Below are 15,271 nucleotides of genomic sequence, written 5' to 3'. Positions count from 1 at the left end.
GCATTGAGATGACTGCGTCTGAACGTAATAGATGCTCAGTAACTCTTAGGCAGCTCTCCTTCTAAAGGGGTAGGAGTGGCAGGAATAAGTGGTTTGGAAAACTTTGTCTCTCTAGTGGCTTACTTAAAAACCAATTGTTGGGGAGGATTTTCTTTGTTATCCTGAGATACTCTCAGAGGATTGAGTGACACATTCTTTGAATTGCTTAAATGTGGGAGATACATCTGTTCATGTTAAATCAATCTGAAGAAAGATGGAGTGGAGTCTCTTCTAATTCTGGTATGCACTAAGTCAATTTATTTTTTAGGGTGGGGATGCATTAAAAATGTGAAATTTGTAGGATTGAGAAGAATTAACTGCTTGTGATCAGTAATTCCGTTGATCACTTTACATCATCTCTAAGGAAGAGTATGGATTCAGTATCATGACTTAAGGAAAATAATTGTTGGACTTTAGAGTCTTCTATGGATTTGCTACTTCTCTTAAGGTGTCTCTTATACTCAGTGAAGGAATGAGCAAAAGCCTTTGTGGGGGTTGGGGAACTTTCCATATTTACCGGTGTGGCAGATAAAAAGTTCTTAGTTTATGTGGAGTTTCATTTCCAAATTTTCCCCTTATTTTTATTGTATCTCATAAGGCAAAATTTTAGCTCCTTGGTTTTAATTTGTTCCTTTTTCCTTTAGTATATTGCTAACTCTTTTTAACCTTTTTACCTTAATCTTTTAAAAGCCGTTTGATTACAGCATAAGGGAAATTTAGAGGATTATTACTGTTTTCTTAAGGGACACTTAGGGGGTTGATTATTTATTTACTTTATTTATTTATTACTTACCAAGAGTTTATTGTCACAAAGAGATGGGCCAGGCAATGTTGTTTTGAAGAGATTGAGTGATTAGTGCTTTGGGTACTACCCTTTAAAATTGCAAAACAAAGAAAAATAGGTTGGGGAGCAGAAAGAAATGGTTGAATCTAAGAGAAGGCTGACTCTGTAGGTGTTTAGCACTCTATGATTTAATGGTGTGTTTGTTTCCATTCAGTATTAGTGATGGTGGAAAACCTGCTGAGCGGCATTGAAAGTGATCATAAGTGAGGCGGCGCCTGGGTATGAATATTATTATGACTTTTGCTTTTACTATCCTTTGATGACTCTTTGAACTTCGAGGGGTCACATTACACTTGGTTTTGAAAAAACATTAACAGGGGGTTGGTTAAATGCGAATGGGAAGCCGATTCCTTGACTGACCATGTTCGTGTTATACTCAGAAAGGCTGATGGCTCCAGAGTTGTGGTAGACGTGTAGAACCATAAATTACTGTTCTTCTCAAGGTTGCCTTTTGTTGTCAGAACACTTAGCATAAGTCAGAAATGGTAGGCTATACCTGAAAAGAACAAAAAGAACCCATTAAGTATAATCAGTCAGCACTTAAAAAAACTGTAACCACCAAGGCCATCTCAAACAGTCATTCTTTTATGTGACTGAAGTTATAAAAAAAAAAAAAAGGAAGCACCAACAAACAAAAACTCATTCCAGCAAACCCAGGTTGATTTCAGTGTTCTTTCTAATGTGATAAATCTGAGTGAAAACCGAGTGTGCTTGACCAATACAGCAGCATAGGGCCTATTGAAGAATGTTTGTGGAGTAGAGAAATAGAGATAAGAATATAAGATGTGACTAAGTAGAGTTTTATGTGGGGATTAATTCTGTGCATGTGGTGAAAATCAAGTATAGTTAAAATACTCTTAAAATTTCTCCTAAAATACAGATGTAGACATACTGTCTTTCAAGAAGTCTAACATCGCCACTTCTTCCTCTAGCGTTGCTCTTGTTTTGCTGAACCAATGATGAGGCATTAGCTATATTCTTTTTAGTGCCTAAGGGTAAAATAACAGAAGTGGAAGAACTACTATTTATTCTCGGTTGTGAAACTGATTTTCATTAGTTCTGTGAGTAAAAATGCCATTTTGGTTTTTTATGGGTAAATGAGAAAAGGCCTTTGTTTCCCAAAGAAGTCTTTGGGTAACAAGGATATTTGAGAGACCAGTTTTTCTCAGAAAGGCTCCTTCTCTTTACATAGTGTGGAATTTATACCTCTTTGTAGCTCTGATTCTTTTCTGTGTGCTTGTCTGTCATCTTCAGTCTCTCTCCTTCTCTCTGATTCTCCTCTGCTATGTTGTCTGATAGGCTCCTGTCTCAACTCCTTATGTTTATTTTCTCTTCATCTTTGTTCCCATACTCACTTGTACTTGTCCTGTGCTCTGTATTTTGCTTGTTCTACTCACTAACAGCAGGATAATCGAATTCAAATTCAGTTACCTGAAGTGTGGTGTCAGAAGACCTGACTTAGGTTTAGCTTCATATTAATTTTGTACCTGAGAAGGCATTTCACATCCCTGAGCCTCAATTTCCTTAGTTATAAAAGGAAGGTACTCTATCTTCTGTAAATAGAATTTGATATAATGAAGGAGTTCCAAGTGGTGATGACTTCTTGGATAACTTAGAATTTCATGATCCTATTATCTGTAGACTATGCCTTCTATAAAACTTCTCTTAATAACAAGTCAGAGTTGGTGCTCTGAGAAACGCAAGATAGGCAATCCAGTGTTTCTAATAATTTCAGTGATAACTTTGGAATTTCTTCTCATTTCTATTCAGTTATACTCTCTTCTTTCACAGATCACACTGTATAACCACCTTATATCCATCCTTTCTCCTGACCAGAAATTGATAACATAGAGTAAAGAAATACACGTTGACACAGTATACATAAGACGTCTTTTATGGGACACCAGAACTTTTTGACATAAAGATTTGTAAATAATGGGATCAATTTGTCTCTTTTGAATAGCGAAGCCTGGTGGAAATTCTTGCTTTATATGAATGATTAACAGAAATGTAGAGAAACTTATTGAAGATAGTGGTTTATCTTTAAGTAGAATGTAAAATATGTTTCCATTTTTAAAAGCATTTATTAAGTGTCTACCTGGATATATGACTGAAGAAATAGTATAGCCACATGAGATTTTAATGAGATTAAAAGTTGAATTCCAGATAACCTACTTTTCCTTAAAAAATAATCATTATGTGCTGTGTGTCTTAAAATGAAGATAAATTAAGGGCAGGGTCAATTAAAATTTTTAATCAATATCTCTTTAAAGTCACATTTATCAATAATTTGATCAGTTAGAATTATTCTGGAAATCTACAGAGTAATCTTTTCTTTCCTGGTACTCACTGTCCTCGGTAAGTATCCAGCAGCAGAAATCTACAAGAGATATTTTTCATCCTTGGCAGCTGCTATTGATCAGTAGTGGTTGTGACCTACTTTTAAGGGGCTGATAAGGAAGGAGACGTAGTATGTATATTTAAGGTTACATTTAAAAAGCCTTCCAGTATTTCCATCACTTTGTTGTTTCCATGGAAGCGGAACCACTATCATCAGCAGGAGTCCATTTCAATTGCTGGCTTCCGGTTCTTGTTTCTCTGTTACTATGGAGACTGCCCAGAAAGTGACAGAAAAACCAAAAGTTTAAAAAACAGTGATTTGATTACAAAATATGGTTTTAAGTCTAGCTTTAATTAGGTGTTCTATAATCTTGGCATTTTTGAATTTCAAATTATTTTGAGGAGAAGTTGATTTTTTTTGACAAAAGCAAATTTCAAAGTTTTATTAAAGTTTAATCACACTGAATTAAAAACTAAATTGCCATAGTTTCTATTAGAGTTGTGCCCAAGATGAATCAAAAATTCTAAATGGGAATTTAAGTTAGGGCTTGAAAGGTATAACCTAAAATGAGAAGAGCTAATGATAATGGATATAGCAGTTAGAGTTTACGAACGGTAAAGTCAAAACTAAAGTACTAGTAGTATGTATAAATAGTGAGTATTTCTTATTTATATGGCACATTTTATCTTCAAAATATGTTATAGTTACTTAGGTGATTTTCACAGATTATGTCCATTTTTCAAATGAGTAAAGATAAAATCCTTGTGTTTAGAAATTAAGTAAATTTTAAGGACAGAGGAAGGAAGTATACTGATAGTAATTGAGATTTGAGGAGTTGGAGAGTTAATAAATTTAAATTGTTCCAGTTACAAAGCAATAGAGATTTTTTTCCTTTACCAAGACCAGTTATATTTGTGAATTACTCATAAAGGAGAGAAGAGATGGAATAGTAATGTAAAAACTGTAAAGGGAAGTTATTTAGCAAAATTGTAGTCCCAAACTTTGTTGCAGTTTTTCTTTGAGGTCTGTATTCAGTGAGGGTTCTTTGGTTTACATGTGACAAAATCCACATTTGAACCGCCTTAGGCATAGAATGGCAGGAAAGTAGGTTCAGCTGAAATCAGGGACCCCAGTCACACTAGGATTTCTTTTTTTGTCTCTCTTATCTGCTTCTCTGTCAAGTTCCTTCTTTCTGATTGGCTTTTTGTGCATTGGCAGAAATCATGGCTGCTGGCAGTTCCCACTCCTCTTATTTCCATCATCAATAACAGAGAAGGACTGATCGGCCCAGTTTGTGTTGGGCCAATTCCTCCCTTTTCCAACTGTGGCCAAAAGGGTGGGATTCTAACATTGGCTCAGCTTGTGACAAAGGAGCTCCCCCTTGGCTAACTAGTAGTGACTAGGGGGACTGAGATATGCAACGAGATACCGGCTTTCATTCAAACCGTGTTGTTAAGAGTTGACAGCGGTGGCAGTGGAGAGGTGGAGGAGTGTGAAGGGGAGGAGAAAGGGGCATTTCCCAGAAGAAACAGAAGATGCTGTTCCAGGCAGAAATAAGAAGAGGTTTTTCCACTAGTCGTCTTTTGGGGAAAGATGTCTGCTTTACTATGAATCAGTTCACTTCAATTCAGCAAACCAGGTAATATTATTTTATAGGATTTGGTTTTGAGAGAAAAACCAAGATCGAACACCTTTACAGTTTAGTGCGTCCAATATTACTGGCTCTGTTGTAGTACCTTTTATGTCTGTTGTCTCCATTAATCTCCACAGTCACTTCAGGTATGTATTTCCATTTTAGAGAACGAGGAAGAGGTTCAGAGAGTTGAGATGACCTATCATCAGTCACATGACTAATGAGAGGCAGAGTCAGAATTCAGATAACCAAGGTTTCTGGAATGTAATCTAGGGCACTTTCCACTGTATGATACTTGCTTTTTGGTTAACTTCATTCAGAAGATGCATAGGGTCGGGGCTGGCCCCGTGGCCGAGTGGTTATGTTCTCGCACTCTGCTGCAGGCGGCCCAGTGTTTCGTTGGTTCGAATCCTGGGCACGGACATGACACTGTTCATCAAACCACGCTGAGGCAGCGTCCCACATGCCACAACTAGAAGGACCCACAACGAAGAATATACATCTATGTACCGAGGGGCTTTGAGGAAAAAAATAAAATCTTTAAAAAAAAAGAAGATGCGTAGGGTGAATTATAAAAACAGTACTATGTATTAAGTGCTTTGATAAAAATGAATCATGAATAGTATAGAATATTATTTATGAAAGGAACCTTAGAGATCATATCCTATAGTGGTTTTTAAACTTTTTGGCTTTTGGCCATGGAATCCTTTCTTCAAATGAAATGTTATATCACAGCCAAGCACATAAAGTGGATAAAAGCATAGGATCATCCCACTTTGGAGAGGAGAGAACCCAGTGCTTCATGGGCTGGTACACCTCTTTTTTAACATCTTGAGGTCTTTGGAGGCCACACTGAATACCTTTTGTTTAGGGAAACTGAGAGCCAGACAAGGTAAATGACGTGTTCACTTTCTCATAATTGTATATTACAAGGATTTCACTCACATTCTTGTTTTTAGTTATAAAGTGGGTAACAATTTATTGTTAATGAAAAAATCATGAAGCTTTTAAAACTCAATTCGAGTGAATCAGTTACCTTGAATAATTTTACTCTCTAGTTTGGTGATACTTTTACAGCATGTTATATCCATGTCACAGCTGTTATTAAACATCTGTCGTATTTAGTCCTATTGGTTGAGTCGGACAACGGTATAGTGTCTGGACTAGGCTAGTCTTTTGTCTTCAGAGCTTTTTGCACTACATTTCTTGTATAGTGACTCATCCTATAAATTATATCAAGTTCTCTGTACATGTTTAAATGGGAGAGTTTCAGATTTTGGATAAATGAAATTCATGGGGATAATATTTAGATTTTGCTGAAATTAATAACTTTGACGTTTGTTCCAGTTTTGAATCTCCCTTCTTTTCAGTTAGCAACGTGTACAAACAATGAATTGGGTAAAAGGGAGATAATCTTCAGATTGGATAAAACAAAGTTTATTTATTTTTTACATGTCCAGAATTTTGTTTTCTTCTTTTAGGAGAGTCAAGTCCTACCCGTCGAGAAGCTGTGAAGAGAAGAACAGCCGAGTATCTCATGCGAGCGGAGAGTCTCTGTAGCCTTTATAAAGGAAAACCTCAACTTGATGACGTAGCTCAGGTATGTCTCATCTTTCATTTTGTACTTTCTTTAGCCATTTTTCCTGTCTTGTCTCGGCTTTATTTCTAATTAGAATGTTTGAGAATTTTGGTCTTTGGAATTTTATCAGTAATTTTCTTAAAAGTTATTGGTGGAAAGAAAAATGTTAAAGCGAACCAACCAAACATGGAATAAAATGGGACTTGCTTTCTCCTTCTCTTTCTCAGTCCGTTGTTTCTTACTCCTTCCCTAGTATCCCCATGTGTAGGATGACAGTAATTTATACTGAATTTTATTTGAATTTTTTTAAGTTATGGTTCTTGTACAATTTCTTTATAGTTTTATTGATTCATGCTAAAATTAATCATTTAAGCATAAGTCCTACAAATATCTGCTATAGATCACCTAGAATTATAAAGGCATAATTCTAACAGGGGTGTTTTGCTTATTTGGGATTACCTAGTCTTGTCTTGTCTAGAAGGCAGGTGAATGCTCAAAATATTAGAACATTGTGAATTATTATTATTGTCTTTATATCATTTCCATCTGGATTTGGCAAATTCTGGAAGAAACTTTTCTGTTATTTTTTGTTTATATTAAACTAATTTTTTTCTGATGCAATTTAAGAATCATATCTTCTAGAGATGGGAGAAACTGTTTATTTTCTTAATTGATCTAAGAGGCAAGCAGGCTTGGATGTCTACATACAAATCAAGTGCCTGCCTTGTAAAAAGATCAGCCTCTCAGCCAAGCTTTTGTAACTTTATAACAAACTTAGTAAGTTTTAGCCCTGTTTTTCATCTCTCCCCATATATGACTTTATATACTTTTTTCCACTTTTTTTTATGCTTTACATGCTTTTTCAAAATTATAAAATGTCTCAATTTTCTAGTTTATAAACGGCCCCAAGTTTAATCTTGATTCATTGGACCATTAAAACTTTTTGTTGTTTATTTTCTGAGTCCTTTTCATTTTCTGGGTGACCTTTTAAAACATGCAGTTATCAAAACTATCCATATCAGTGAGAATTTTTGATGTTAAGAGTTTGACCATTCCTTTTACAACAGAAAGATTATACTCCAACTTGGAAGTAATATACTCTCGTTACTTGTTCTAACATAATGAGTATGCTGTAAGATATCTGCTGACTCATTTTCAGATTGTTAATTATTGTGACTCCTTATTCTGTATTCTCTTTGCTAATTTTTCCTATTTTCTATCGTTGATTCTTAAATTATATTACTAAATTTATTTCCTTTAACTCTATACTATTGAATTTTATCTTTTTTTAAATGGAATATTTATCTAAAGATTACTTTGAATTCAATTTCTTATTTTCTGTGCAGTTGGCAACCCTTCTCATTCGCAATCCTGATGTATACATTCTTAATTCTGTTTTTGAGGACATTGATAAAAGTATTAAATAGGATGGACCCCTATGAACTTACTTATTTTACTAAATCCATCTTGTGTATAAATATTATAAAAATTTTACAGAGTCAAAATTACCAGTATTCTATCCTTCCTGTTAGTGTTAACTTTGAACATTCTACCGATATTTACTCTTTCAAACTCCCTACTTACACATTTCCTGTTTTAGTTCCCCATAATCACGTCTATGGAGGAATAATTTTTTAGGCAAATAAATATATAAAGCCTGCTGTGTAGCTTTTGACTTGGAGAAGGGAACCATGAAGCATATCAACCAGAATTTCCCTTCAGTCATAGCTTCTAATGGAAATTAAACAGAAGATGGCAAATACAGGAAAGCTGATTGTATTAGGTTGTATATTGATTGACTGAGCATCTGTTAAGACTCTGTTTGCATGCACTATCAAACTAGGAACAGTTTGGAGTTATACAAAGATGATGACACAGTCTCTGCTCTTGCAAGCCCTATAGCATAATTGAGGACTAAAATAGGTACATAATTGAGGAAACAAAACTTAGAGAGAATGGTGAGAGCTATATAGAATGATGGCAACTTAGAAAGGGTAAAAAGGGGTACCTAGTGAATCAGATTTTATAATCAGTTCTTAGGCAAGGAGGCTAGAGGAGAGTTTTTCTTGCTAGAGCAAGATGTTTTACTTTTATGTGAGGAATTGCTTTTGATTTTCAGTTTTGTATTTTATTCTCTTAAATCTGGCCCTTATTTAGGTCAGGGACATGCTTGATTATTTTCCTATCCATAATTTAACTTAAATGTCTTCTAGAGGTTGGTTCTTGATTAGCTTGGTGAATTCATTATTTAACCATCTTTGGGCCTCAATTTTAACAAACACAAGGAGAGGATTGGTAGGAATGATTTCTAAGGGCCTTTTAGCTCTTAAATTCTGTGCAAAGCACATATTTCTCTCTTGAATCCTTGTTCAAACATTTCTTTCTAGCCTGGTTGGTTAACAGAATAAAGGAATCCTTTCTGATTTAAAAAATATTTGTGATTACTATTTTCCCCTTTGCTGCTGTCTGGGCCATGGCAACCTCCACCCAAGTTTTCTGTGAACGGCTTAAGCTTTTGCTTTATTGAATTTATTTATAAGACTTATGTGGTAAATATAAAAATTCTGAATTTCCCAGTCATTGATGGTAATATTCTTTTCAAAAGAGCCCAAGAAGGAACGAAAGTGCTCTCCTGTTCTTTCTTTTCTTCGTTACTTCATTGCTAAAAGGCTCCCAGAAGCTGTAAGGAGCAGCTTTCAGAAGAAAAGGACGTAAGCTTGTTTGATGCAAAGGTGAAGTCTTAACTGAAGGAGACAGATTTTTTTTTTCTTTTCCTTTTTTGTTTTTAAAATTGTAGATGACTTTGAATAATTTAAGAATTAATATGAAAAGGAAATTTTCCTGGAAAAGACTTGGAATAGCTTTTATGCTATTTTTAGCTCTAGAAATTTTAAATTCAAGATGAATGAAATTTAGAAAAAGATAGTAAATGGTCTATGTTTAGGACATAAAAGACTGTATAGTTTCTAAAATGTGAATACATTTTTTGTTATGCAGTTGCAAGGTGTGAATGAAAATTAATGTGTAAAAGGTATGCCTTGCGTGAATCTTTTGTAGATTGTGAGTACAATTGCTATAATGATACTGAAAATATATTTCTATTGTGCATTTTATTTCTTGGCATTATTGGTATTTCTCAATTCTTCTTTAGAAAATACTTGAAAATGAGTATTGTGTCATCCTCAGTGAGACGTGGACTAAGTGGAGATGGCAGTCAGGGGCATTTTAAATCAGTAATAGGACTGCAATTAAGAGTCACGCTTGAAATGTGATCTGAGAGAGGCTTAGGAGGCTGGGTGTTGAGGGTTAAAGATTGACAGTGAAAGTCTTGGCAAAGCCAAAAATCTGCAGATGAAGCCAAGTTTAGAAACTCGAGTGTATTAGCTCTCAGGGTTCACAGTGTGGTTTCTTGGTATGTTCTTTGTAATGCTTTCTTTTTGCCTTTGATTACTTATTTTCCCCCAAATAATGGAAACTTTAGTTGTTAGTGTCGTCAAGTCGATTCTGACTCCTGGTGACCCTGTGTAGAGCAGAGTGACACCCTGTCCAGTCTTTTTGCTCCATCCTCTTATCTTCTGGCGTTATATCAGACATTGCTCTGCTGCTATTTGTAAGGTTTTCATGGCCAACTTTTTCAAAAGTGGGTGGCCAGTCCTTCTTTCTAGTCTGTCTTAGTCTGGAGGCTCCACTGAAACCTGTCCCACCATGGGTGACCCTGCTATTGTTTGAAATACTGGTGGCATAGCTTTCAGGATCACAGCAACATGCAGCCACCACAGTATGACAACTGACAAATGGATGATGTAGTTCCCTGACCAGGAACGGAACCTAGGCCTCGGCAATGAGAACACTGAATCTGAACCCTTAGACCACCAATGATGACTTATTCTCAGATTGTTTCAGGAGGAGTAGCTAATCCTACTCCAGATGTGGTTGGTGGACCAGCTTGTTGGAAATGCAGAATCTTAGGCCTCTCCACAGACTCACTGTATCAGAATCTCTGTTTTAACAAGGTCCTCAGGTGATGTGCATATGTGTTAAAGTTTGAGAAGTGCCACACTAACAGATTGGTGAGAATAGAGATAGAGCTCATTGAGAATAGGGAGTAATATCAGGTGAAAAGACTGTGGACAGAATAAATACTTAAAAAAAAAAAAAACAACCAACCCAAACCAAAAACAAAGCTTCACTTAGCTGTGTAGAGAATCTAGAACAAGAATATAAAATAGACTTTCCTAGTGTGCTAACTCTAACCCACAAGTAGTAGCGTTCAAGAGCACTGTATTGAGCGGAGTGTGAGACAGAGTGTGGGGTTAATAGATGTGTCTGCCATGGGCTTGCCCAGTTGAGTGATATGTACTTGCCATCTTTGGTTTTGAAGATTATTGGATCATCATATATTCCCGCCTCTTCCCCCTCCTTGCCCCTGTATTTAGTTTTGGTGTAGGTGAGTACAACTACTCCTTGCTTTTCTAGGCATCTTCTGCTATGGTAGCTCCTACATATAAGTGGAAATCTTACTTTTTTCATTAGGGAAATCAGCAATGTTGCCTAGAAATACACTGCATCTCTCTTCCCCCACCCTCACGCCCACCTTATAGCGTTGGGCTAAGGTTTCCCCAAACAACGCTATATTATTTTCTAAATAAGATTTAATCCCCTCTTATCTGTTACTTAGTTTTGTCGTCTTAGACAAATTGCTTAACCTTGCTGCTTCCCAGTTTTCTCATCTGAAAAAAAAAGAGAATATTGGACTTGATCTCTGTCTCTCTTTGTTCTTAAATTTCTGTGGATTTATGTTTCCTTTTGCCTTCTGAAAAAAGGAGTAGATCTATAGGGATTCTACCCAATTTAAATGCTGCATATAAGAAATACAGGATTTTTTTTATTGATGATTTTATTTTATGATCTTTCTTTGTTCATTTCTCTGATCTTAAGCTTTTATAGATGGTTAAAGTAGAAAGAGAGCTTTAATGATCACTTTGCCTTTGGTCTTTCCCATTACCGTTTCACCATTCCCATCTTTGCAAAGGAAACCTTACTAAATCACTGTTTTCATTGGTTTGTTTCTCGTATGAGACTTGTTGTCTAGACTCTGGAGAATATGATCCAGACTTTTCTTCCTGGCATTCAAGGCCTGGGAAAAGTGACCTTAAATGTATAATTTTATTTGCCTCTGTTCTCCAATTTGAATATTTTTTCCCCACCAGGCCAGTTTCTGTCCGATGCTGTATATAATATCCTCTTCCTAAGCTAATTTCTATATAGCATTTAAAATCACCTTTAGTCTCACTTCTTCCTGAGACGACAGTTTGTCATACACTAACTAATCACTTAGCTCTATTGTCTTGTATTTTTTTAAAAAATTTTACTGTTATTTAACTTTTTATGTATTTGGCTTTTCTGCTCAAGTAAGTTGTAAACGTCTTGAAGCTAGGGACCGTGCCTTTTGGTGATATATCTCCTTTTTGGTTATCATGCACATAATGGGCACACAGTAAGTATTTATTGAAGGTGCAGTAGAGATTCTGTAGTTTGTGATCTTTGCTGTTGAAATTGCTAAAGTGAGCTGATAACTTTCTTTGGGAACTGAAAGATCCAGTGACATGAGTGAGTAAAGAGGTGTAAGTAGGAGATAGGGATGTTGGAGGCATATTTTCAATGACTAATGTAATGGATAAATTATCATTTAAAGTATTCTTTTCCCCGTATAACTTTTCTTCAACATCTCTTTTAACAAAATCACAGGCGATTCTTACTCTTTCTTGATAATAGAGTAGGAGGAGATGAATTTTCCGTCATCAGACTGTGTTGCGTAGTAGAAGACTGCAGGCGTAGAGTAAGGAATTGGAGTCTAGTCTGGGATCTTCTGCTGTCTCTCTTTCTGACCACAGTCAACCACCCTGAACTCCCCTTTATTAGCTGTGAAACTGGGGATTGTAATAACAACTTCCTGTAAGTGCCACGCTCAGGGTGGCACGAGGGATGAAGATGAAATAATGTAATATAAACTAAGATAGAAGAGACTGTTTCTGTTATATGTCTGTTTACATGTATGACGTTAAGATACCTTGCTAAATGTTTTTATATCCTTAAAAATTCCCCTTAAATTTTAGGCTTTTAGGGAGGCAGAGATGTATTTGTTTTTTGTAGCATCTAGCTCAGCCCCTCATGAAGTGAGAGATTAAGTAAATGAAACATGTCCTAGAAGTATAAATTAAATCAATTTTAAAAGATTATTGTTATCCAGTCCAATTTCCACTATCACTGGTGTTCTCAAGTTAAATGTCTTTAAAAAATAAAAAGTCAACGTCGTCTTTTTCTTAAAATCAAACATCACCTCTTCAGACGTATTGAAGTTCTTCTTTGCTTGCTAAAACAAAAAACAGAAAAATTTGAAAGCCATTCGAATTGCTACTTTTAGAAAATTTCACAAGTGGTAGTTTTCCCAGTTGTTGATGATGCCTAATTTATCTGTGCGAACTGCTCCCCTTGTTTCCCTCTTCTCTTCTTCCTTCCTCTGTTTTCTACTCCTCCTTCCAGCTAACATCATAGACACGGTGAATATAAAGATGAACAGGGCATATTTCCTGTTCTCAGGGAGCTTCCTGAATAGTGATGTTGGTCTGTACAAGGACCTGAAGTATCAAAAATAGTATCTCAATATCTCTATTAATCATGACATTTGATTAACCAGGATATTTCTCTTCCACTCATGGGGATCACAGTGTTTCCTATATATTCTAATAATTTTTTTGACAACAAAAATATCTGCTTTGGGGATATAATAAGGCTTTGTGTCTCTTGTCATCCTTTGCAGCATCACTATTTTCATATAAGGATTAATATGGCATTGCTTGCTGGTTATAGATGCCAAATGGAAGGATCTTTGGAGTGTATCTAGTCTCATGTCTTCTTTACTGATAGGGAAAAACTAAGACCAGTTGGATGGGAAGTTAGGATCACAGATGTTTGAATATTTGAAAAAAAGTTTTCTTTATCCTGTAAATCATCTCTTTTCCAGGCTTAAACGACCTCAGTTTTGATAATTGTTGGTTATATGGTGGAGTTTCTGAATTTTTTATCATTGTTGGTAATTCTTGTTGAACATGAATCAGCCAATCGTTCTTAAAATACATAGTATATATTTATAAAGTAACATTAAAGGACAGTAGTTTCATGATGAGAGAGAATGACTTGGGTTCCCTCTCTCCCCAAGTTTATCTATTATTACGTTGTTTTTTAGTCCCCTCCTCCCCCTACCTTCCAAATTACTCTTGAGCTCCAGTCTGGGGTAAATATAAGGCTGTGATGGATTGTTGGCTCAGTTATGCATTTGTTACAAAGTTTCATTATAGCTGCACAGTTCTGCATTGAGTTATTGCTCTAGAAACTCTATCAGCTCATTAATTTTTCTTTTTAAAATTTTGTTTTCAGTGTTATCATGATTTATTTACTTGCAACTTTTTTCTTGCTTTTTCTTTTTGATTTTCTTTATTTTTGATTTTGTTATTTTTTTATTTTACATTACAGACAAACAGAAACTTCCTCCTTTCATCTTTCCGTTCTCTGATTTATGATAAATTTAGTTTCCTTTGGCCTGGCATTTGCTTCGGCAGGCAGTCTTCCTTCAAGTACCTCCCTGATTGATGTATAATCTTTGATATCTTCCATTAGCCTCCAGGATCACTAAGTTCAAGGCCCCCTTGGAACCTAAGGAGCCCTGCCGAGGAGCTGAAGGCCTTCAGAGTCCTTGGGGTGATTGACAAGGTAATTCTTCAGTGTCTCTTCAAGAGTTCAGTTATAAATCGACTGCATGCTGACATTATGTCTTTGAAGCTTTGGATCTTAAGGATATGAAACAAAAGGAGAAAATGACTCAAATGCATCTGCACTTTAAAATAACAAAAGCAGAAGAGAAAAAGCTTTTATCTAAGCAATTCATGTAAGGTCGTGCAAAATATATTTGAGCTAAAGGAGAAAGTGCCTATTTATTGGCATTGTCAGAGTAAGGGGTTTGGTTTTATAAACCTGTGATAGCAGGGTAAAGATACATTTTGTGTTAGTTATAAAAACTTGTGAGTTAGTAGTTGTTCAACATTAACTGGTATAGTCAGCGTAGTGGTCAGAAAGAAAATTCCATTCTCCCGATAACTCATTTATTGAGCACCTACTGTGTGGCAGACCATATAGTAGGCATTTTATATAAAACAACTTGCTTAATCCTTCTCACAGCCCTGTTCTTTGTATCTTAGTGGGAAAGTGATGTTTATAACAGGTTAAGTAATGTGATCAAAAGTCACAGAGCTAATTTAGGGTAGTGCTGGAATTCAAACCTAGATATTTGTGACTCCAAAAGCTGTGCTTCTTCCAGTACACCAAACCCCCCCTCCACACACACATAGTTTTATATCGGAATAAAAATACTGTGATAACAGAGATATCTGCCATTTGAATTTTTACAAATTTGGTGACATCTCATAGATGCCAAACATTAACAATACTGGACCTGTCAGAGAGTTTACGAGTGTAATTTTAAAACCATACACAATAAACCGTGTTTTAAATATATATGATCAACCACCACTTTACCTTTCAAAGTAAAAGAAAATACTTTATTTAACATTAGATATAAATTAATTTAGATTTTTTTACATTAACTATCTTTTATGAAGCACATTAGTGTTCACTTGTAACTTAATGTTCGTTGGGTACTTGTTGTGTTCTAAAGTGTGTGTGTGAGTCCATGCTAAAACTGAACAATGTGCAGTATATCTCAGGCAATTTAGACAGTAACTAACAGTTTGTGGTATTTCAAAGGGGACGTTAGGTGGG

At 35.6% G+C, this 15,271-nt stretch overlaps 1 protein-coding gene across 6 annotated transcripts in view; it reads left to right on the top strand.

Annotated features, from left to right (window-relative positions):
• Nucleotides 1-15,271, top strand: part of RPS6KC1 (ribosomal protein S6 kinase C1) — a 170,003-nt gene that overhangs the window by 90,265 nt on the left and 64,467 nt on the right. For 5 of the 6 annotated variants that reach the window (XM_046682331.1, XM_046682328.1, XM_046682330.1 and 2 more), the window contains 2 exons: nucleotides 6,339-6,457; nucleotides 14,114-14,206. In XM_046682331.1, the coding sequence (XP_046538287.1) occupies nucleotides 6,339-6,457; nucleotides 14,114-14,206 (212 nt within the window). The remainder of the gene's footprint in view (nucleotides 1-6,338; nucleotides 6,458-14,113; nucleotides 14,207-15,271) is intronic. The other variant, XM_046682329.1, reaches the window with a different exon arrangement.

This window comes from Equus quagga, chromosome 13, assembly GCF_021613505.1.
Source record: "Equus quagga isolate Etosha38 chromosome 13, UCLA_HA_Equagga_1.0, whole genome shotgun sequence".
Taxonomy (NCBI): domain Eukaryota; kingdom Metazoa; phylum Chordata; class Mammalia; order Perissodactyla; family Equidae; genus Equus; species Equus quagga.
Note: the sequence above shows the minus strand (reverse complement) of the source record. Positions and strands in the feature narration are given on the sequence as shown.